This window comes from Melozone crissalis, unplaced genomic scaffold (assembly GCF_028551555.1).
Source record: "Melozone crissalis strain CALT ecotype California unplaced genomic scaffold, PUWL_Pcris_2 ptg000018l_1, whole genome shotgun sequence".
NCBI lineage: Eukaryota > Metazoa > Chordata > Aves > Passeriformes > Passerellidae > Melozone > Melozone crissalis.
The window spans coordinates 35699653-35724061 of record NW_026535796.1 but is presented as its reverse complement, the minus strand read 5'-3'; the positions used below and the strand labels follow the sequence as shown (position 1 = coordinate 35724061).

At 39.8% G+C, this 24409-nt stretch overlaps 1 protein-coding gene across 17 annotated transcripts in view; it reads right to left on the bottom strand.

The window, feature by feature from the left end:
* NRXN3 (neurexin 3) overlaps positions 1 to 24409 on the bottom strand; it is an 869162-nt gene that overhangs the window by 648603 nt on the left and 196150 nt on the right. For all 17 annotated transcript variants that reach the window (XR_008482993.1, XR_008482994.1, XM_054275710.1 and 14 more), the window contains 2 exons: positions 15888 to 16326; positions 10521 to 10904 (listed from right to left, as the gene is read on the bottom strand). Coding sequence is in view for 15 of the 17 variants with exons in the window: in XM_054275710.1 (XP_054131685.1) it covers positions 10521 to 10904; positions 15888 to 16326 (823 nt within the window). In the remaining 2 variants the exon portion in view is untranslated. The remainder of the gene's footprint in view (positions 1 to 10520; positions 10905 to 15887; positions 16327 to 24409) is intronic.

The window sequence follows — 24409 nt, the reverse complement described above, 5'->3', positions numbered from 1 at the left end:
GTATTGGGGCAGTCAGATTGAACTAATTCCACATGACTCTGTTTGCATCCTAAACTGATGCTTTGATACAACTTCCAATAGTAATCTCCTTCAGCCTTCCCTGTCCTTTCACTCCCTTCAGCAGTACCACAACATGAAGAATTACAATTGCTCCTTGTTCAGAAATGGAAAAATTCTGTTGCTCACAAGAACACAAGATTATTGTGTAGGTAACCCAAAGGGCCCAGGCTGACCACAAGAGGACCTCACCCTAACAGGCAGAACTTCGGAAGTCAAAAGCTGTAGGATATAAAAAAATGGAAGCATTATGAGACCAACAGCACTTATTATGGTGCTGTTTTTCTTGTACACCCTCCTTGCTACTGTGTCCTTTTAGTGGGAGGAGTTTTGCCTCAATGTGATGGATATCTCCTAAGTTTTATCTTTTATCTATTACCAACTCACCACCTATAATCATCACTGAGCAGAAAGTTGCTCTGAAACTCTTATTAGGATTTGATTAATGAGGATGCAGTTTCCCTTTTCTGCACCTTATCTTCCAATTTTAACTTCTTGTTCTCGATTACTCAGGGGGGAAAAAAAGGATTCTAGCAAGAAATAAAAATGATTACTATTATCTTTCCTTTACACATTCTCAGATGCCTTAGCAGTGAGAGTGAGAAGGGTTTCCCTCTGGAGGGCCATGCCTTGGAGTCTGGTACCTAATGGCAGTGGATTCACGAGGACCACCCTGTGGGCTGCTCTGTGAGATAGCTGCATTTGAGACAAGACAGACAAACCAAGCAGACTGGGGGCAGCCAATATACACCACCAAATAAGATCTTTCTATGCTTGTGGTGATGGCTGTGCTGCTGCATATCCTTTCCATATCACATAATAGCCTCATCCAATCAATCAAAGTGTCCAAGGGATGACTGCCTATCTCCACATGCAGAGAGAGTCAATTAAGGGAGCATCATGAATGCCAAGTCTTTGCTCTCCCCCTGAGATGAATAGAGGAAAAGAAATGAGACAGAAAATGCACTGTGCCAGTGCCTGCCTTTAAGCATGATGGCTTTGACTAGGCAAAGCAGGGAGATAGAGAAAGCTAATTTCACAGATAACATCTCCAAGGTCTATATAGTGATTTTAAATATTGGAAATAATTTTTCATGACAAACGAATCTACTTCATCCTGGCCTCTTCCATCAAGATGTTCCCTTTAATTGTACGGACAATTGGTAGTCTCAGCAGAAACACAAACTGGTCTGATTGGAGGGTATGGAAAGGAAGTGGAGCATAAAGCCACAGGGACTGAGTTCAGCCACTAAGCTGTAAGAGACTCAAAGACAGAGGTAGTCTGAAGCAATTCTTGAACCCAGTGTCAACAGTTAGTCTATGGACAAATCACAACAGATGTGGTGCATATTCATACTAAGTTCATTCTGGATCATCCATGTGACATACTGTGAGACTTGACTAATAACAATTACTGACCCAAAACACTTGCCCATTTGGGGAGATGCCACGGTGCTTTGCTGAGACAGGTTTGCACCCCTGGAGGAAGGAGGGGAGCTTTTGGCTGTGTAATGCCCAGTCTGCATAAGATGGAGAGGGTGAACTGTCTCTGCCTGGAGGCTGCAAACTAGGCTTTGAGGCTGACCAGAGGCAGACCTTGTGGAGACAGGATGGTGTCTTTCATCATGCCAAATTGCTCTCCCTCACACATCCCAACCCCTCCTCCAGGGGAGGGTCACATTGACACTTAGACCTATTGATGTCAGAGGCAGCTCAGAAGGGAACATAAACCATCAAAAACCCTCAAAGCATCCCCAGACTCATTTCTGTGGCCTCCCACCAGAGGATTGCAACCTCCTCCTCCCAGAGGAGGTACCTGAGTATTCTCATGAAGTCAGGGTGTACTTTACTTTAACCCATTGGACTTTGTGTTTTGTTGGTGTCTTCCCCAATATCCGAACAGATCAAGATGGATCAAGATCATTATTTCAAAAAAAAAAGAATTTACAGATGGTGATAATGTATCTTTTTACTCTTATCCTTTCTTTCTCTTGCTTTCTTTTCCCTATTCATTTTCTTAAGTAATATTTTCATGCTTTCATGCTGCTATATTTCTACAGATATATAATAACCAAAACTGCTACATGCATATTTTCAAGCACTGACCATTCAGTGTCCTTTCACTGTAATCCACCCAAAAGGATCTATTAACAAGAACCTGTGTTATTCTTGTCTTTGTGGGGGAGAATCATACACACCATCCATGTGTCTTGCAGGGAGTAACGCAGAAAAGATATAATGAAAAGGTAAAAATGTATTTTCCTTCCTTCATGATAAATTACCTCTTCATATGATCTAAGTTTTTAGTAAACCTGCCTTCCCCTATGTTCTAGTTTTTGCTGGGGTACAGTTAATTTTCTTCACAGTGAGTAGTGTGGGACTATGCTTTGGAATGGTACTGAAAACAGTCTTTACCACACATAGATGTTTTTGTTATTGCTGAGCAGGGCTTACACAGAGCCAAGACCTTTTCTGCTGTCTGTCCTGCAACACCAGTGAGGGGGCTGAGCGTGCACAAGAAGCTGGGAGGAGACACAGCCAGGACAGGTGGCCCCAACTGACCAAAGGGACATTCCAGACCATGCATCATCATGCTCAGAACAGAAAGTGGGAGGACGAGGGAGAGATTTGGAGTGATGGCGCTTACCTTCTCAAGTCACTGTTACAGGTGATGGGCCCTGCTCTCCTGGAGAAGGCTGAACACCTGCCTGCCATGGCAAGTGGTAAACACATTCCTTGTTTCACTTTGCCTGTATGCACGGCTTTTGCTTTTCCTATTAAACTGCTTTTATCTCAACCCATGAGTCTGATTATCTCCCTGATCCTGCTGGTGGTGGAGTGAGTGGCTGCTTGGGGCTCAGTTGCTGACTGGGGTTAAGCCATGACACTGTGATATTCAGGCAAAACTGACCTGCTGTGACAAGCTGTCCTTCAATCTGAGTTATCTGAACAACATTTTGTGCCTTGACTTATTTTGTGGCTTACATTAAGTAGAAACCATTGTTCTGAACTGTCATTTATAAACCACGAGAGAAACAAAAACATCACTATAATACTGGCCCTGTAGAACAGGCCTACACTAATAAAAGTATCATGTTCCGCAAGCATTAATCAAATGTTTTTACCTACCCATCAACATCTCTTGTTGTTGTTGTTGTTCTAGTGTTCTTTACAGGAGTTGACAGTACACAAAATCATACAGCTTTGGGTAAGCATATTTCTTGAACTGGAAGGACCTTATGAAAGTTACACTCAGCAATAAAGAGCCAGAAGTACAGAAGTTTAGAGGAAAACAGCAGAAATTATCTTCTTCTGTGCCACCAACTAACATATTCAGATGAGATGAAGAGCACCTGGAGTGTAACAAATTCATATGCAGCACGGAAGTCAATAGTGGCCTTAAATATCAAAAGCATACGATGATGGAATCAGGATGAAGAAACAGGAGGAACATATGGATTAAAAAATCATACCCGTAACATTATACGATACAGGAGAGACAATCAGTCGGTTTTTATACGGTCTCAGATTTTCCAGCTGCTCAGCAGATGCTGTTGGAGATTGTCACATCAATGAGACTCTTGGAAGCTAAAGTTCAACTGCATAAAACCCATGAAATGGTCTTTTCACAAGCAGATGTAATCACCCTGACTGCAGAATTAACTGCACACTCTTCTGTACTGTGGATACCACAAAGGCATTAGAGTGCAACAAATGCGGTTACTGGTCCTGGAAAGCACATACATTCAGAGTGGCTTTTGACTGAATGTATGTATCTATGGACAAAAAAATTATAATGAGTGGTAAGGATCATAATGTAAATCCACAAAAGTGACAGACTTTTAAATTGCTCCTTTACATTGTTTCTCCTCCCTTACAAGCCCACCTTGGCCCACCATCCTTACTGGAGCTAGCACAAGATCTAATGAGCATCTTGGGAATTGTTTGAATGTTAGTCCAGAAGTCTCCCATAGAAGATAAGGAAAGAATTACAAGATGGAGGATACATAAAAGCCTAATAAGCAGAATAATCCAGCACTTATGCAACAAACAGTTGCCTTCTGGTCAGACAGTCAGTCTCTAAGCAGAGATACAAGGGAGCTAATCACATAAAGCCAGGTGTTTCTTGAGCAGGACTGTGAACAGCATCTTCCACAGTAGTAACTGTCTGGGCCAGCCACAAAGGGATCAGCAACAAAGTGTTACAAATGGATTGATGGCAAGTGAGAAAATAAACTTCTCACATAAAATGCTCTTAGGAAAGTCAACATTCTTCAGATCATGTTTAATGGAATTTTTACCATAAAATTAGTGAGAAACAAATTGAGATGGGTGTTGAAGGGATTGTATGGAATTTTTTTGCTAAATTTAGATGGAATTTTTTTCCGGCAGTTTGGCAACAATTTGGGAAACTACAATAGAGACCTTTCTGGTACTAGCAAGTCAGTGAACAGATGAGGTCTAGAACAGACCTATTTTCTAACATCCTACTTTACATAATGAAATCAAAAGAATTATTCTGATGTTTTTATTTTCTTAAGTCTTTGACTGTTCAAGATCAAACAAGAATTAAAATAATTAAAAACATTGCAGCAAAGACTTTTCTTCTAATATGTCCATCTCTCCTGGGAACCATCAGTCCTATAGGAAAATCTATTCTCAGCAGTTATCTAGCATTTCACTGCATACTCAGAAGGTCTGGACAGTCCAAAAAGCATCAACACTTATGAGTTGCTTTAAACAAACCTTCTAAGATGCGATTATCATCAAACATCTTCACTAAAATTAAAAAGAAATCTAACTTGCTACCTGTGCTTGAGACAGCAAAGTACACAGCACTTTTCCTGTGTAGTAAATGGTTCTGTAGCATTTCTTATTACCAGTAATTTTACAACATCTCCCTTCATTGCATACATAATGGGAAGAAGTGTATTGTCATTAAACTGTTCTTAGTAAACACTGCTGCAAAGGTACTTGGCAGATAATGAAATGTGCAGCCCTATGCTCAACACCACTGTTGTTAACAGCAGATGTGCTGCTGCTCACAGAGAGTTTACCACAAAACACAGGAGAAGGCTGCTTTGCTCAGGATGTTAGCTGTCCATCTGTGAGCCAAGAGAAACAAGCACTGGTTCCAGCCCCTGGGAGAAGAACCAGAATGGGATATTTCTGTCTTTCTGCAATAAAGACTGAATGCAGCTCAGCAAAGGAGATGGCTGGAACAAGCCTTTTTTTCCCCCTTTCCCTGGGAAGGACTCAGGTTGGATCCAGTTCTGAGCAAATACCTTCTGAGGTTTAAAATCTAAACCTCAAAGTCTTTTATTTCACTCTTAAATTATCAAAGTCTCATACCAGCCTGCCTTTTCCAATATTATACAATTATTAAAAAAAAAATCCAAACAAACTGCAGTCAAATAATTTAAGTAGGAGAAAACGTTAAAAAGTGACCAATCAACAACATTCGATTCGTATTGGCCTAAAATGATCTGATTTTCAGTTGTTTTTGCTTAGTGTCCTTCCTGGGCTCTTGTCTTCTGCAGTCACTCTCACAGTGTTTCAGTAGAAGGAAAGGGTGCAGAGAGTTTTCAAGACCCACCAAACAGACCTCATGCATCCTTTTGAGCCCAAAGCATTTTCATTGCAGCTGCAGAAAACAGCTAATTTGAGTGGAACTCACATTCCCCTTCTCCTGCTTAGTTAATGCCAGGGCTTTGAGGTCCTTTTCAGAGAAGTCCAGGGTACTTTGAAATCCCAGCTAAGTAGTACATCATCCTTCTTGAGCCAGATACCAGCTCCTACCTCTAACATCTTAAGTGCAATTAACAGGGAGCTGCAATGACCTGATGCAACTGATGTCAAACACTAACAAATTACAAGGCAAAGGGTAAAGAAGACATTAAGAACTTAAAAAGACCCACCAAAGATCCTTCACAACTGCTGCACAAATCCACACTTCCCACCCTCCTGCGTGTCTGCAACAGTCCTCCAGCCCTTGCTGACATGACCTGCAACTCACCCTCACCCTTCTTAGGCTCAGTTTGGACAGGCAGCTCACATGTAACAGAAGGAAGCATGGCATCCATCACATTGGAGGAATCTTTTTGTCAATTACCTCAAAGTTAGCCTGGCATCTGATGATTAGAAAGCATTTGGGAAGCATTCCCATGGGATTTCAGATATTTTAGGCCCTTTTTTTTCAAACTGACCAGCAGAACAGCAGACCTGTTCAAACAAGGTACTTCAGAAGAGAGAGGCTGTACTGCAGACACTGTTCTCTGGTACTCTACTCTTTTTAAAGCTCTAGGATGCAAGAATGTTTCAGTTCTACCAACAGTACAAGCACCAAGGTTTGGGGTTTTTTTCCCCTAATGCCCAGCACACCACAACCCAAAACTAGCAAACTCAGTAAAAAGTCTCAGCATGCACTTGCAATTATAACTTTCATCATAAATCCACTTCACTGTGCCTGTGATTCATTTAAGAGCTATCCAAAACTAAATTAAGTTTAGGAGTCTTTCTAGCATGATTAAATCTTTCTCTTCACCATATTTAACAGCAGTGCAAGAGAGCTCAGGGAGCAGGGGAGGTGAGATCATTACCACATTGCAAAGCAGTCAGAGCATCACTTGCAAGGGGAATTGTGTCCTGTCTAAGCTTCTTCTCTTTTCCTTGCCTTTCTTTACTATATTTGCAACACAGTGACACTGAGTTAGACTGCTTAGTAGAGAACCTTTATGGAAAGGTGACAGAGGATGAGAAGCAAGGATTTAAGAAAATAGCAGTGTGTTACCTGGTCATCACAGTCTCTGGTGGAAAGTGAAATGGGGACCATATCAAGATAACTTCCAGCATTTGCTGCTGCCTTTGCTCCACCTCACAGCCTGGCACTGAGCCCTTATGGCCCATGAAAGCACAATCTGGTCTTTTCCATGTCTTGCCCCATCTCTTCCATGAAATTTCAATAACCCAAGGAGAAACTACATTAGTATTAGAAACTATGGCTCTTTCAGACCGCTAGCACCTTTGACTGCTTACATCACTGCAAATACCAAAATAATGACTAGATATTGGAATTGTAAGAATGAATTTGAGGCCTTCACAGCTGTTTTCTTCCCTGTCAAACTCCAGTTACAGTAATGTTTCTCTATCTGCACAAAAGCACTGCCTTGAACAGACCCCTGTAACCAAAGTCTATGTTGCATCCAGTGTAACTGGCTGAATACACAGAGGTGTTATTTCATTGACAGGAAAACCCCCACAGGCTTTATCTAGAAGTGACATATTAAATACTATGTATTTGTATTGTTTCACCATGAATAAAAGGAACTCAGACTTCTTTTCTAGCTGACACAATTAATGTCCTTTTTAGTCCCTTTTAAATGTATAGTGTCCTTCATATCACAAAGTATAAAATTTATGAGAAATACAGCACTATAAATGTAAAAATCCTATGCCTGGAAGGTAGGAGATAGACTTTACCATCAACAACAAATTAATTATCTGCTTCTCTTCCAAGAGTTGTACGTATGTCCTTCCTATTTTTAGTACTTTAACTAATGTTAAGTATGTGCTTTGCTTTGTGATAAAAACTGATTTTCCTGATAGTCACCAAGCACAGGAGATTCTTCATTCTAGGCTCTCCTGCCCCTTAACCCTTGATCATACATCTTGGGCTGCAGGAGCTACATTCCTCTTTTAGCAGGACAGAAGTGTAAGAAAACAAAGTGAGGGATGGCAAACTGGAAAAGTTTGCCATCTCTCACTTTGGGATGGCAAACTAATCACAGCAGGTGTCCCATATTAGAAGATCTAGCCTGCTCCTTCTTCATTCCTACCCTTATGCACCAGCCTAGCTGCCCCCCAGTCCTGTGGCAGCTCATCAGTCATTACACAGCAGTGGCACTGTGGCATGGCAGCATCCCTCACTTTGATTCCCTTCCCAGGCTCCATCTCAACCTTTCTCCTTCCAACAGTGTTAGAATCACAGACCAGATGTAATCAGGACTTCAAGTAATCCTTGGGTGTCAGACCAGGAGAATGAAAAGCATCACTGGTAGCCTGCAATGCTTTTTGTTTACAGAGGCAAAAATCAGTGGGCACTAAGGCAGTTGTTGACGTTCAGCATTTATATCAGAGCAGCATGAAGCTCCTATGTAACACCACATAAATATTCTGGACCCAAATGTACTTCAACTTGTACAATTTTTTTCACTTACCCAGTCTCAAATATTTATTCCCTGTGAGCTCCTTCTTACATTGCCAAGGAGCATCAGGGATTATAGTGCCATGTTTTGCCTGGCACTGGACAAAAGCAGCAATGGGTCTGTGGTTTGTAGTTACAGACAAAATTAGTTTCTCAGGATTACAATATGTGCATACATCTTGTTTACTGTCCTGAACTGTTTCATCACAGTTTTGTTCACTTTAAATACACTCAGATTCTAAAATATATTTATTATGACCTCAAGTTCCTGTGCTAGACATTAATTCATAAATGTATCTCACTAATTCAGACTGATGCACACCAGAGCACAGCCAAGTTACGGATCTCAGGCCTGACTTGATATTCATTTCTCCCAAATTAAAATGCTTACATGCCTTTAACCTACTGATTTATTTTCACTGACAATAAAAATAGTAAAAGCTAACAACATCACTATATAAAGGTTCATGACATGAACCCTGTTCTTTATGTCACTGTTAGCTTTGGATTCTCTTCTGAGAGCCAGGCCTAGGAGATGGACATGAGACAGACTACACAAAGCCCTGAATCACAGAGCTGGTCACTCCTAATACTAAATAGAGACCAAGGGCAAACACATGCAATTTCTGGGGAACGATACATTTATGGTAAGGCTTCCTTTTATCATGTTTGTATAAAACCTAGTCATACAACAACTGGCGAAAACAATTCCCAAGGCTAGGGCCGAGAAAACTTCTATCTGAAGTTTCCCAGAATTTTCAAATCCTATGTATTCAAAAGAGAGAATGGCTGAGCTGACATTGGCATAGCTGATGCCCATGAATCTTACATTTTCATCCAATCTCACATCTTCCCAGCATGGATGGCAGTGTTGATGCTTCAGCTGTTTTAAGGCCCACTGGCAATTAACTACTATTGCTGCTTAGGGCAGCATGCAATGAATTACTGGTGGTGAGCAGTTTTATAAACAGTCACGGATCTTGTACTTGAAAACCTGAAAATCCTATCCATATAGGAAGAATTTTGGTCATTGACAAAAAATTTCTGCAGTGAAGAAAATCCTCTGTAGAGTGAATAAATTCCAAACCTCAATTATGCCTAATATTTTATGCATTGTAGCAAAATTTCATGTTTTTCCTCATAAGTGGCATGTTACTATGATTAATATTTAAAAATGCACTAAATGGGAAAGGTGTTGCTCAAATATTTATAGCACAAGTTCAAAAATATCTGAATTTTGAGTTCTAAGACACATGCTATCACCATGGTGCCAAGTGAGGTGATATAAAGAAGGGTCTGAAAGGCCTAAGACTGTTAATGGCTTACTGTTATTTCTTGGGTGTACTGTGAATGCAGTTTAGCCTAAATGCAATGCTAATGGGCCAAGTATTAACAGAAATATAAAAATAATATATAAGAAAACACTTTCTAGGGAGGTGGGAGTGCTTTGGAACTGATCTCAGCCCCATCTTTTTCTGTAAAACCACTCATCTACTTCTTTCTGATGGTGGCAGCAACATAATAAAGATAACAACAATTAATGGAACCCCCTATGTACTTGAGAAATACATAATTCAAGTATCTTCCATTGGTAAATCCTTTGCATGTGATCTATAACACGTAGAAAATGTGCCTGCCTACACGAGCATCACCTGGGCCTCATATCTCCAAATCATCTGTCTTTAAATCACAATCTGTAAGAGTATCAACAAGACACAGAGACTCTCCAATGAATCTCTTCCAGATTTGCCTTACCAGAGATGAACTTGGAGACACACTACTTGTAACACTATCCCATTAGCTGGCTTTACTCATAAACAGCCATCAAGGAAAATTGTACTAGACCAAAAAAAAAAGGAAGCCCACATAGAACTGGGATTCATCTCATGCAGGAAAGAGCTTCATAACTAGATTTCACACTTGGTACAGTTTCCAGTAATTTGTTTGAGACTTCTCACATGCAGTTGCATTTTCCACCTCAGGAGACAAACCATACTTAGCTAAAGAAACTGTGGAACCTGAAGACAGGATCTTCAGAAGGCTTAGGGAGGAAAGTGGCCAAGTAAGTTCATGAAATGAGGGTGAAAAAGACTGGAAGGAAACAAATCAGAGAAGAAAGTTTTTCAACTGTGGGGACTGGAACTTACCATTAGGAAGACCAACAAGGGCAGGGGAGAGTGTTATGGGAACACTGGATTTTGTTCTTGTTGTCACACACACCTTCAGCTTTGCGTACCTGAAGTCAGAACACGCAACTTACCTCGCTCACATGTTCTACCCCAGTAGCCAGTGCCAGTGCAGTCACAAATGAAGCGGTTCCAGCCATCCTTGCAGACTGCATTGTTCTTGCAGGGGTAGCTGTCACACTGCTTGGTGCTGAGGCGGGAGCAGGAGGACTTGACCCCGGCGGCATTCTGCGCCTCTGCCAGCTGCCGGATGTTCTTGCTTCGGCCATCAATGAACAAGTCTCGGATACAGCCCACGTAGCCATAGTTCAGCATTGCTGTCCAGAGCTCTGTGGGAAGGATGAGTCCTGCCCGGTTCTCTGGCAGCCCACCCAGGTACATATCACCTTCCAGATCCAGGATCTCACTCTCCCCGCTAGCGGTGAATGGCGTGCGTCGGCTGTTCACTGATATGGTACCTAAAAGAGGAAGATAAGGAGACATCAACACTTTCAATTACAGACTCAGTTCAGTTCATTTTTTCCCAATAACAGAGTGAGGTTTAAAGTTCAGCACAGAAGAGTGAAGATTCTTTCCTACCCAAATGGCATTTTAACAGTGTCTTTCTCACAGCTCCCTCTCCTCCTGATCCACAGGTCCTAAGTACTTCTGTGCAGCAACTGATCACGAGTCTATATCCAATTTGCATTAGAAAGTCAGCAGCATAATAATTCAATAGATAAATAAGAGCATTTAAAATTTGAGCATCATTCAATGGTATTAATCCAGCAAAGCAAAAACTTATTGAGAACACACAGGAGTTCGATGGCATAAAGACTGGAGAGAAAAAAGATATGCAAAAAACCCCACTATACAGCTCTTTCAGAAAACACTTCACCAATCCCTCCAAACCTGGACCAACATAGACACGTTTGTAAATGACATGGAGAGAATGGCTAATGCATTGGAGGAAGCATTGGGTTACCATTTAGAGAAACCACTGCAAGGTGGAGCACAGGACTGATAACAATGTTTGTTGTAAATCAAAACCAATAAATACAAAGTCCTACAAGACTAGAATCACAAAAGTCTCACACATAAGTAGAGGCTAATGACCAGCTGGCTAAGGAGCAACTGTGCAGAAAAGGACTGGGAGATATGGCAGACAAACAGAACCTTGAACAAGAATTAGCAGTGTGAACTTGTAGTGGCAAGAGACATGAGCTGCAGTAGGGTGTCCTGGTTCCAGCCAGAACAGAGGGAATTCTTTGCAGTAGCTGGGAGAGGCATGGCCAGGGGAAGCAAGTGAGCAATGTGATTTGCAGAGTCTCAACAGGACCACTGAATGGAAGAGTACCTTTCTTAAGCCACAACATAAGGGAATCTCCAACTCCACAGAAAATGGTCAAACACAGAAAGAGAATCTCAGAGAGGTTTACCAGACGGAAGGCATTCAAAGCTCAACTGTACACGATCCTGAAGAAAGTCTAAACTGAAATAGAAATCTCCAGAAGTTTGTCACAAAATAAAATATTGTATAGCTTTACAAAGAAAGTTTTCTAGTTTCCATTTTATACAGGAAAATTGAGAAAGAGAGAGACAAACTTATATGTGAACAACAGTTATTATTAAAACTGTGATAATTTCCATATGCTCCAAATCAAATGTGGGCATACTGCATTGAGGGCATTCTCATATATTTCAAGAAATTGCCCCAGCACACAAAAAAATCAGAACATATAATACAGAAATATAATCAGAATATTTAAAACAGGTACAGAAAAGCAAAGTGACTTGTTTAAGGTCAGACAGTGCATCCAAAGAAAAACAGGGAACATAATGCACATCTCTCACGTTCCAGAACAGTGTACTCTTCTGAAGAGCATTCAGCAGTTTCTGTGATAGGGATATCTGCCCACCAGACACTCATCTAAAAATCAGCAATTTGCTCTCCCTAGCTATAAATCATCACATCGAATTGCCTTGTCATTAAGACAGTCTGTCTTCAGAGACACTATCCAAGCTTTAAGATTAATTCCACATCATTGGATTTTTATCAGACACCCCTACAATAAGGAAGGAGAGTTAATAGAGTTAACTCTATTGTCTCTGTAAGAAAGTACAGTTATGTACATACACCTTTTCTTCAGTTGTAAGAGGTATCTTCTTAGAGAACTGCGTATGTGACACAGACACAAGATATTCCATCTGTGTGATTTTCCACAATAATTGAGGAATAATATCGGAGGCAGCAGTGTCAGAAGCAACAGAGGCATTACAAATTAATGGCTCAAAGAGAACCACAGTTATTTGATGAATCATTTTGTATCAACAAGCTGGAGCACCACAGGCATTTTCTCTTTTATAAAATAAGGAAAGAGAAAATGTGACAATACACATACTGTCACACAAGCAGCATGTCATGGAGCCACGGGAACACAACTCTCTTTTCATAATCTCCACTGCTATTTGCCAAAAGCAGCCTGTAGAGTACATATTACTCTAAAGCTTAGAACCAAAACACCAGAGGGCTGAGCTCTAGACAGATTCTACTGTGGAGAGAACGAACATGTGCAAATCCCACAAAGATAAAGAAACCCCCAAAAGACAAGAAATAATGGATAATAATGGCGCGCAAAACCTGGAGAAAGATGGTGAGATGGTGAACAAGAAATAGGCTAGAGAGCAACCTAAATTTCTGAGTGTTTTGTACCCTGCAATAACTCCTGCAAGGAGATGGCAGTAGTTTGGATGAACAGTGCGTTTAAGATCAAGCTGCTGAGATGGAGAAATCCTGTACTGATCCTAGAAAGGAGGACTTCCATCCTTTTTTTTCCCCCCTCTAGAATCCCCTGTTTTTCACTCTGCTTAGAGTAGATCCAAGTCCATCTTGAGAAACCAGAAGCATCTAAGCATCTCCTCTGCAGTGCCGTCTCCTCTTGGTGCTGGACTGAAGAACAGACCAAAACACCCCCTGAGGGCAGAACAGGCACACCAAGCAGTGCACTGACACAACTGTAAATCAAACCATCTAGTAAGATTTTTAGTGCCTAGTCAGGTGGCAAGTCATGTATGTCTTGTAGCTGATGACTAGCTAAAAACATCATGCTGCATAAAATGCTCACCGTTCCCCAGCTAGAAACTGTGACAGGTTTTGTGAACCTGCTGGGAGCTTTCTGAAAGGACAGAAAGGTTACAGGACCTTTAAGAAAGGACAGAAAGGTTAGGTGTCCATGTCCATGCTGCCAGCTTCTGTCAGAGTACAAAGATAAAACCAGGTTTTGCTGCTCTGGCAGCTAACACAGACTGAAGTATACACAAGGCCTAAGGGGACTAGAGATGCCAGAGGTTATCTGAGCATGACTGCCAAGCTTCCCTGCTTTAGTGCACTGTAATAGTGAAAATTTGGATTTTTAAGCTATTTTAGATCAGCAGAACCTGAAGTTTTGGACTGTTATAGAAATGGGAATAAAACAGAGAGAGATGACCCCTAACATAGGCCTTGCTGCTTTAGTAATGAGAATCAGAGCTTGCAAGTTACTCACTCATTAAACTCAAAAGGGTGTTTTTAGCCCCGCTTAAGTAAATTAATTTTTCAGTTTCCAAATTGTAGTCATCTATACAGGGAGGAGAAAATCTTCAAGGTGTAACCATTATCCGGTCCACATGTGGAAGAAAATCCAAGGACTTAACAAGAAGAGGTCTTGAACTCTTTTCTCACACTTATCCAAAGTGTCATTGGATAATAGTGACTGAAAGTATGTGAAGAAAATAATGCCAGTACCCTGGCATTTCTCAGGACACAAGACATTAGTCATTGGGATCATTAATTAAGTACTCATTGTGAGCAGAGAACACAACAAAATAAAAAGAAAAAACAAAAGAAAAAAAAAGAACAAGACATCACACAAACACATTTTTTCTTGTTGAGCGAACTGTTTCAAAATCTGTTACCTCTAATCAGTGTCCAGAATATCATAAACCTCCCTGCCAAGTGAAAACAAGTCAACCCTACAGTGTCATCCATCAAGTAGCAATGTGTCTGCCACACCCTCCTGTGAATGTGTCCAAATTAACACGTGTCCTTCTTGGAAGGGCTTTACAAACATTCTTTGCACAGAGCCTCTGTCATTTCTGTCTCTTCTCCCTCTGCAGCTGCTTCTTCAGGGATGACACAGTCCTCAAGGGAGCAAGCAAAACTGAAGTTAGTATGCAACACAGCTAATTGAGTTTACCCCTGGAAGTTAATTAAATTTTAGCAATTCTAAAGAAATCAAAGCTCCATTTATTTATTTATGGCTTCCTTTGTAAAATGCTCCTATCGATGTCTTTAGGAGATAGCAACATAGAACCACACATATTAAGTCCAAGCAGAGCACCATGCCAAATACAAAGAAACTACTCACATCATCAAAGGAAAAAATAGCTTCAGGCAAAAACCTGTTCAAACAGCTAGGCCTTGCATGGTATCTCAAAGTCAGCTCTTCTAAAAACTCAAGGGAAGCAAATTCTAGCACTGCATTCCCTGTACTGATGGTGTTCAGCAATTGGAAACATAAAATTAGGGACCTAAAACTATCATCTGGAGATCACCAGACAAATCCCAAATCCACTGGCAAATGTAAGCAAAATTCCTTTTGAAGTGAAGGCTTTGAGATACCAACTGTTCAGAAAAAATTGAAGTACAATTGTTATTCTCTAGATGAAGCTACAGTAACAGAGCTTTTTTTTTCCTCCACAATTTCAGAGTAGATCATGAAAATGTTAGCTTGATATTCAGCACTGGAAACAATAAAAATATCTCTTGGCAATTGCATGGTAAATGTATTTTTAGAATACTAAACCCCATATTTGAAAATGAGAAGCTGTGAAGAAAGAAAGAAACATCCACTGAATGCTGCCTCAGATTTTAAAATTAGAATCTGTTATTCAAAAGAGTAATGAAACCTAGCTTAAAACTACAGGATACTAAGGGAAACAGAACGGGATGAAAATGTTCATCTGTTGCCATAATTTTGTTACTGATTGTGCCCATTTCTCTTATTTTTCTCTTAACAAGATCCCAAATGCTGAATCCCAAGGTAGATCAGGAAGAAGTTCTCAAACTGAGAACAATGGTACTGAAGGACCTTAAACCTTACCATGGCCCACCAAGAAATCATCACCCTAACTATGCATGCAATTGCGAATATATGTCCAGAATATCTGAGGATTGTGAATAAAATATTAATCGATAACCTCTGTGATGTGCTATTCAAAATTCTCCCTACACATTTAATGAAAACATTTAACAAAAACCATTCACATCTTTGCCTTGCTGGATAAATACCACTGGAATAACACTATGCTTTCTTAAGGAGGTGGCTCATATTTAACAGGTTTTGAATGTTCTGAGAATTAATATATAGCCCAAGGTCTGAATCTGAAATATGAATCGATTAAAGAAAAAGTTATAACTCTACCTGATCTTCCATCTCGTTGAATATCCACATGATACCATTCTCCATCATTGGCTTTCTTCTGGGTGGCCTTCACTTTAATGGTCCCAGAGCCCATGTCCAGCAGCAAGTAGAGGTTTCCATCTAGAAGCTCAACTGCAAAAAAGTCTACCTTTGTATTTTTCTGGCTTCTGGTATCTTTCCTCTCCTGAGGCTTGCCGTGGGTGAAAAGGATCAGTCCATTGGGTTCAGTGGTTCGGAAATCAAATGAGATGGAGCCCATCCTCTTGGTATTCCATTTAGGCAGACTAATATAGGCCTCAGGTGTCTCAAAGCTGATGGGGTCCAGCGTAGCCACATTTTCACATATGAATTTCACTTCCCCATAGATCTTCATCTTAGTATCACCAATCCGTGCCAAGCGAGACAGCTCCAGACGAATGTCATTATTCTTATAAACAACCTGCCAGACACAAGGAAAAGTATCATACATCAATCCTGCATACAATACAAACACCCCAATTACTTTCAGCCATGGGAGATAAACTTTTCCCAAAAGGCAGTGGGGAGAGGAAAGGAGAGAGTGCAAGAGTCTGACATCCTGACAGAGGGAGCAAGTTGAACCAGAAGAGTGAATAGAAATGACAGCAATGGGTACTTTGCAACGACTTTAGATCAGATAAGCAGTCAGAAGACAATATTTAACTGAAGGGCAGTGAGAACAATTAACTCTACCACAGGCCCACTCGGCTGTAAAAGCTTCTGTACATAAAATCCAGTGTGTGTTTGGTATCATGCTGTTATATTTGCATAAATCCCATACAAAATACATAACAAAGTATAACCTCCATGTCCAGCTCTACTAGCCACAGCAGGGAACTCAGTACCACTGCCATTTCTCTATTATTCCTATAGCCTTCTTAACTACCAGGAGAGAGATGCAAAAGAATTTCAGCAAGTTGCTGTGAACTGTTAGTGATTGCCCTGTGCGTCCTGAAAAAAAGATAACAAAGACTTAAAATTTCTCTGAGCAAGAAATTTTAGATCACTACTGACACAAGCTTGCCATGGAAATATCTCTACAGCTTACCCTTACTTCCAAGAAACCAACAATTTTTTGTGCTAACACATAAAAACCTGTACATTTTCAGTGCCTGGACTTTCATATTCTCTGACTTAAGGACCAGAACTCTGGGGTCTATTCCTGCTACATGGATTGAAATTAGCCAAGAGAAGAGTCTCAAAACAGACAAGCACTCCTGAGCATGCCTCGCTTACTCAGGAGTCCAGACCTCCTACTCTACTCTTTCTCGCACGTTCAGGATGAATTCCTGGAAAGCAAACTCTTCTCTGACCCATGTCATCCTCACAGAGGCAGAAGCTGGAGAAGGCACAAAATTGAAACACTTGTAAACTGTACTTCCTCTCAATCACCTTCCACACTTGCTAAATGCAGAGCTGGCATGTACAGCAAGTAAAACTGCTTCTGCTACTAGCACAATTTTTATTGAATTCTTGTTCAGTGATACTACTGAAGACTCTAATTTCTTCTAAAGAGTTATTATTCTAAAATACTTTGTGTCTGTCACATATAGCATATATATATACATATTTGATTTCTGCTTTCAAAATCTTATCAGGATGAGTTGTCAGCAGTTTGTTGTGGAAATAGAAGGGAAAGGAGATATTCATTGTTACTTCTTCTACTATTAGGACGGGAAAGTCAGAGAAATGCGTATGCAGTAAATATTAAAAGGCAAATGAGAGAAAGAATGAGGGATAAGCTTATAAATTAGGTCACTTCTAGATTAAAAAAAATAAATTAAATCGTGATTCGATACATTCATAGCTGGCAGAAATTCCAGCATTCTCTAAGCATTAAAGGAGAATTTCCCAAGTGCAGTCAGATTTTCCTGTCGCAAAGGCAAAATGCTGAGTGAAAGGTGAAGCCAGCTGTTAAATCCCATTTGGAGAATGGCACAAAGCTCTAGATCTTCCCAGCAGAGGACAGTATTGACCCACAGTAACTGGGTCCAATTCCTAATAACGTGCTCTGCCCTCACACAGGCATCAGAAACATCAAGGCTATTAATATCTGCAACAGGGATAAAATTCATTTTCAATTTATGGGACTGTAGTAGTTTTATTCTACAGATTAATCATGTCAAATGCTCTCATTAGAGAGACCATACACCTCCTTCCACTGACACAGCAAGGGGGTGCATTAGAGCCTCCTCTCTTCCCAGACAATGAGGTGCACCTCAGTCAGACTTCAGTTCTGAGCACTGCATGAAGTCCTGACTCTGCTTCTCAAGGAGAAAGAGGAAATAAATAGAGCATCTAAAAGGATGGAACAGGATGCTTTATGAGGATAGGCTGAAAAGGCCAAGCTCATATTTGGAGAGGACTGAGAAAAATATGATTGAAGTTTACAGAAGATGGAGAAGGTTAATGTGGAACTGCTCTTTGCCAAACCCAGTAATAATAGAGTTAGAGGCACTTGCTAAAACTTGTATGAAATCAGCATAAAATGGATTTTTAGAAGTACTTATTTACACAGAGGGTAGTGAACTTCTGGTACTTGCTGCCAGGGGAGGTCATGGAAGTAGGGCACAACAGAAGACACAAAAAGAACCAGAAGTAACAATGGACAGCAAATCCACAAACTGATACTGAAGGAAAAAGGAAGGAGTGCATCTTCTAGCAATTGAAAACCAACAACAGTGGGTCGTGCAGGAACGTCAGGGGATGCACCACTGACAGCAACCATAGTCCTGTGCTCTACCTAAACACCACCTGCACCCTCCACTATTGAAGACACCACCCTGGGTGCATGAATTGACCATTCTCCAGGCCCATGAGGGCTTACAATTCTGGTGCACTGTTGCATTTTGGTTCCCCCACAGCATGGAGTTGCTTTGGTGGGCAAGAGAATGCCAGGCCTGAACAAGCTGTGGCTTTAATGATTCTAAGGAAGGAGAGCTGCCCTTGTAAGATACTGCTAACAACTGGTCAAACCAACACTCCTCTAAACAGCATCTTGACCCAGTCTTCCCATACATGAGAGGAGCAGACACTGATTGATGGGTAGTGCTGGGTTGTATCTAGCCATAACTCTGAGCTGTTTTCAGCAATCTTTGTGGGGTGCTGGTAGGGAGAATATCATATGCACACAAGCAGCTCCCACACATAGCTGAGCCACATGCAAGTTACTGTATGTGTATATACTCCCTCTTTGATGTATTTGATACTTGAGTAATAGGTCTCATCTTTTCCGGGGAAATGCAGAGGGTTTGCCTCTGAGTTTATCTGAGGTGTGATGCTGACTGCTTTGTGTTTCATTAATCATACAAGTACCACAGCTGGAGAATCCTTGTGACAGAATGCTTTCAAAAAACCAGAAAAAAATTACATAAAGTTAGTTGTAATCAAGAAAGTGACTAACAATGAAGAATCTGTGGCCAAGGATGAAGAGACGAAGAAAGCAAGTAAAAACGAAGACTTGGGGAGGAAATAAGGAAGGCTGCTCAATAGATACAAGAGTTCTGAATTCAGTCTTTACAAATAAACATATCCACCCCAATCTGAATCTCTGTTATTCAAAAGTGGCTCTAAATTATTTTCTTAAAAAAAAAAAAAAAAAACAGAACAAAATACCTAGCTTGAGAAATCTAAAAAAAAGCTCCTTTATGGAAGAAGTGCAAGTGTTTCTATAGGTGACTTGAAATATTATTGACAGACATATTTGGACATCAACATCATGATGTATAATCAAATGCACCAGAACTCTCATAACAATAAAAGAATAGAAATAATGGTTGGGTGTAAAATCAATGTGAATCCTTGGCAGGAATGGAGAAATGCTACAGCAGCTTCTGATAATAACAGTTCAATTGTCAAACCAAAGGTTCAAGATTAAGGAGGGAATAAAATTAAATGACTGGTATGCATGTCCCATAGTGGAGAACATTCAAATTCAGTCTGTTTAACAGGCAGAGGTTAAAATGTGATTTGATTGCAATCTACAAGTACCTGTGCAGAAAATGGAATTTGGCAAGAGAGGGGTCTTCAATGCATGTGACAAAGGGACAATGAAATCTGGGGGCTAGACAGTGAAGTTAGAGAAATTCACATTTTAAAATATTATGACTCATTTTTACATGAGAGTAATTTGCTACTGAAATAATTTACTACAGGTTATAGTGTGTTCTCTGCTGCTGGCAAATTTTAAATTAAAACAGTATCTTGTTTTCTCTAAAAGACATAGTGAGACAGGAATTAATTATACAGTAAATCAGCCTAGATTATCAAAATGGCTCTTTCTGGCCTCATAACCTATGAATTGTTGTGTTTTAATGAAACCAACAGAGGCTTCAGTGCAGTTTGCAGGACAGATGATGCACTTCTTCCCAACTGCTAAATCTGCCTGGTAAAGGAGAAGATGCTATCATCAGTTCTGGTCTGACCTGTCATCAATGTGTTCAGTGAAGCTTTTTTTTATATTTCTACATGTTTGGGATCCTACCTTAAAACATACCACTAAAAAGGAAGGCAAGCAAAAAGCCTTGGACAAAAAAACCTGGTTCTACAACTCAAATATATAAGTTTCAAGAAATAGTTTCTTAGAGTCACCTCCTGCAAGTCAGAGAAGATACATCTGCACGTTTCACTGGACAAGATTTCTGCTAGCAGTAGAATCTGCCATCTGCATAGCACTTCCTATCTTGTAGTCTCATTTTACGAGCAACCTCTGAAGTAACTTGAAGGCTCCTCAGTATATGCCAAAATACCTATTGAAACCCACTGCCCCAAATTCAAATTAGGCCATGACTGTCTCAGAATGCTGCTCCTCTTGAGGACAGCCTTCTAGGGCCACACATGGCTCCAAAAGCAAATCAGAAGTAAGCAGAGCAATGAAAGCAGTGCCCAGAGACTTTCCATTTATGTCAAGTGCCTTCTGAACAATGCCAGTTTTGCCTGTTAAAACTAACACAAGCTTGAATTCATCCCAGGTCTGATATGTATATCAGAGAAGGTCTAAGGGAGTCAAGACATTACTCCTGATACAGACATAGCCACCTTTATTTTGGGAATAAAGGTGGAAAGGAAAGAGGGTAAGAAAATTATTAGCAAAAGCTATGCACAGAACTTTTAAAAAGTAACCTTCATTCCTCCAACCTTAAAATCACTTTATATTGCAAAAATGAAATAAGAATAATGAAAACAATGGTTTTTTCCTTTTCCATGGGGACTGTTTCTAAATACACTTTAACCAAGGAATATTGACCATTCAATGCCTCTGTCTAATGAATTAGACTAATATAAATGGATGGTCAGGAAGGGGCAGATACACACAGTCTCGATAATCAGCAGTAGGATTTCATGACATCTAAAACATTCTGAGGGAAAAAATATATACATTAAATCATGTTTCCTATAAATCTGCTGAGAAAGAAGAGCTTGTTTTAAGAAGAGCTAAAACAAATTCGCAATCTAGTTTTGAGGTTTCTTTAAAATGGCAACTCTGCAATTCTGAAGCATTCAAGGAATTTCTCCAGCTAAACTTCTTATAAGTTTCACTCATGGGTTAATGACAGCTCTAATCAGATGGCTTTTCACAATGATGAAAAGCATCTCTCTGCAATCAAGTGAAGCTGCAGATAGAGAGGGAGCAACAAAACAGGAGGGAAAATTATGTGCTAAGTTTGGCCAGTAGCCAATATAAAAATTCCTCTCCAAGTGGGTGTTATTAAGCGGGAAACACGATTTTCAGTACAGGCTGGACACAAGCATGCTCCAAAGGGGAATGGCTTTCAATAGCCTGGCAAATTAGATGACTACCATCATGAACTATCACGAAAAAGAGCAATAACCTAAAGGCTGCATATGTTTAGCTAGCTAGGAAGAGCACCTCTGAAGGCCAGCAAAATTGTTCACCTATTGCACCCTGGATATTGCTTTTTTCTGTCCCAGGCTGCACCCCTTCACCAACTGCCCATATCAATTCTCACAAAGGATAACTGCTAGATATTCAGGCTAGTGCCTAAAACTTCTTTAAAGGCATCTACAAATAACCAAGCAAGGTCCTACAGGAAAAAAAAAAATGTACAGTTTATACATTGCTTTATTAGATGTGTGTTTTCCTAGCCCTCCCTGACAAGCAAGTAGAAAAAACTACACTGGGTTAGCAGCACTTTGTGTCTGGGACAGACTGTGTTTCAAGTGACCAAGTCTTCAGCGATGGGTAACTAAAGCTCCTACACTTATTTAAATAGCGCTGTGTGAACTGTGGATACCTAGTATACACATATTTGATGTTCCACTAGGATGACAACTGTATTCAGGTAATAAACACTATCACCTTTACCCACACACTGAAAGAGATAAATTTACCTATTGTGTAAAGCAATTCATTGAATATGGATGAAAAGTAACTAAAACTAAACAGTCAAGACTCAAATACAACTTGTGCAATGTTGACTAGAGCAATGCAAGTCTAGATTTCATCTGAATTATTTTTAACAAAGAATATGTGTTCACTCAGTGTTTGTCTTTACTGCTAAAGCTAAAAAATACCCTAAGAAATTAGATTTAGAATTCTCATTCTGTTTCTAAAAATGTAGCTGATTATTTTTAATACAAAGGTAAAAAAAATTAACTGTCTGGTATTTGACAGCAATATAGTTCACCTTTAAGTCATAGCAAAGTCTTAAAGGCATTTCACTGTGGATTGAGATGCACAAACTGAACTTTCCTCTATTTATGTTCTATTCAACCTCCATTTGGCCTAGTAACAGAGAAGAAAAACCTGCAGGACAAGGGAAGCCAAGACAGTCAGCTGTGATGTTCCTCACTTGTGCCACAGACACAGATATGCCTCATTCTAGCCCTAAAAAGTAATTTGTACCATAGATGTATTTCTGTATGTAAGGACATAGAGAAGATATGTCTGTACTTTAAAAATATGCATCCATATACAACAGTGAGGAAATTCTCTGTTTTATACTGAGCCTAGTGCAGAGGTAAAACAAAATAGAAGAAATAAACAGCTACACATAGAAAATCATTCATTGGATGGGTTGAAAGATGCATGCTGGAATGTAGGGAGACACAGAAAAAGATAGTGCTGTACTCTACTGGAGCTCATGTTCACTTTGGAGAATTGCACTTCAAGAAAGGAGTGCAACTATTGGAAAGAGTCCTGACTACAGCAATGAAAATAATCAGGGGTCTAGAAAATAGAAGTTTGAAAGGAGACACTATAAAGTGTTCAAATAGAAAAGGTCTATTACAAAGCAGAAAGGAACAATGTCTTCTTTGTACCCATGCTGAAAAGGACAAGAAATAATTGGCAAAAAATTACAATAAGAAAAGCGATAGAGAAAGGCTTTTTTAATTTAAGAACAGTGAAGCACTGGAAGAGGTTGTCTGAAGAGCAACACTTACTGGAGACCTTGAATTTCAGGCAAAATATTGCTGTCAAAACTCACATAGATGTCATTGTTTTTGTTTTGGGACAGTGGAAGTGCAAAGGATTAGATAACCTCTAATGGTCCATTCTAGTTGTATTTTCTATGATTCTGTGTTGGGGGAGAACAGGAGAGTAGAGGAACATGTGAAAAAGCAAATTACTGTCTATTATGTATCTAAACACTTTCCTATAGTGTTCAAGCACAGGAAGGAAAAATAAACCTTATAATAACAGAATATTGACACATCACAAATTTGAAGACCCTAAATTTACAATTCACCTCCCTAGCAAATGAAGGCTTGTGAGTTAAATAAAAAAATTAAAGTTTTAAATAAAAAAACACTTAAAATAAAAAAAAAATATTATCACAGTAGCTTCTTTACCAGTATGCAGGAGTTGACTTAAATTACATTCAGTCCTGTAGTGAGCTTATACAGACATTAGCCAGTTACAAAATATTTTGCTCCTCCCAAATGCATTCTGAAATCTCAGATTTGTCTAGCAAGCACAAGCTAAATCTGTCAAGCTTGGTTCAGTGATGATTAAGTGAGGAAATGATTACTGTCAAGTGTCTTAAAAATTTCATATGAAAGGCTGAGAGGAATTATTTTAGGATGGCCCCATTGATCATTTAAGGCTTGAGCCTTATTACACTGAAAAGTCTATCAGACAATGATTTAGCAAATAACACTCCATTTAGTGATTTCTTTGTATTTTCAATCCACCTAAGATTGTGCAAGTACAAAAGACCTATCACAAGGAAATAAATCTGTTTAGTATGGCTGGGTGAATGCTTCCATCAGGATAACTTTTTAACAGAGAATTCCATTTCCCTTACAGAGAACTAGTAATGGAATGCTTCACTCCAATCTATAACAAACCAAAAATGGCAAGTTTTGTTTTATTGAACTTTACAGAAAAGTTTTTGCATGAACTTAACCAAAACATAAACCAGTATTTTTCAGGCATTGCATTTACTTTCAGTAGTGGTCCCCATTTTTACCTCTGGACTCCGCTCCCTAAGAAAATACTTTGACAGACACAGTGTCAGTGTCCCACCTGATATCAGCAGAGA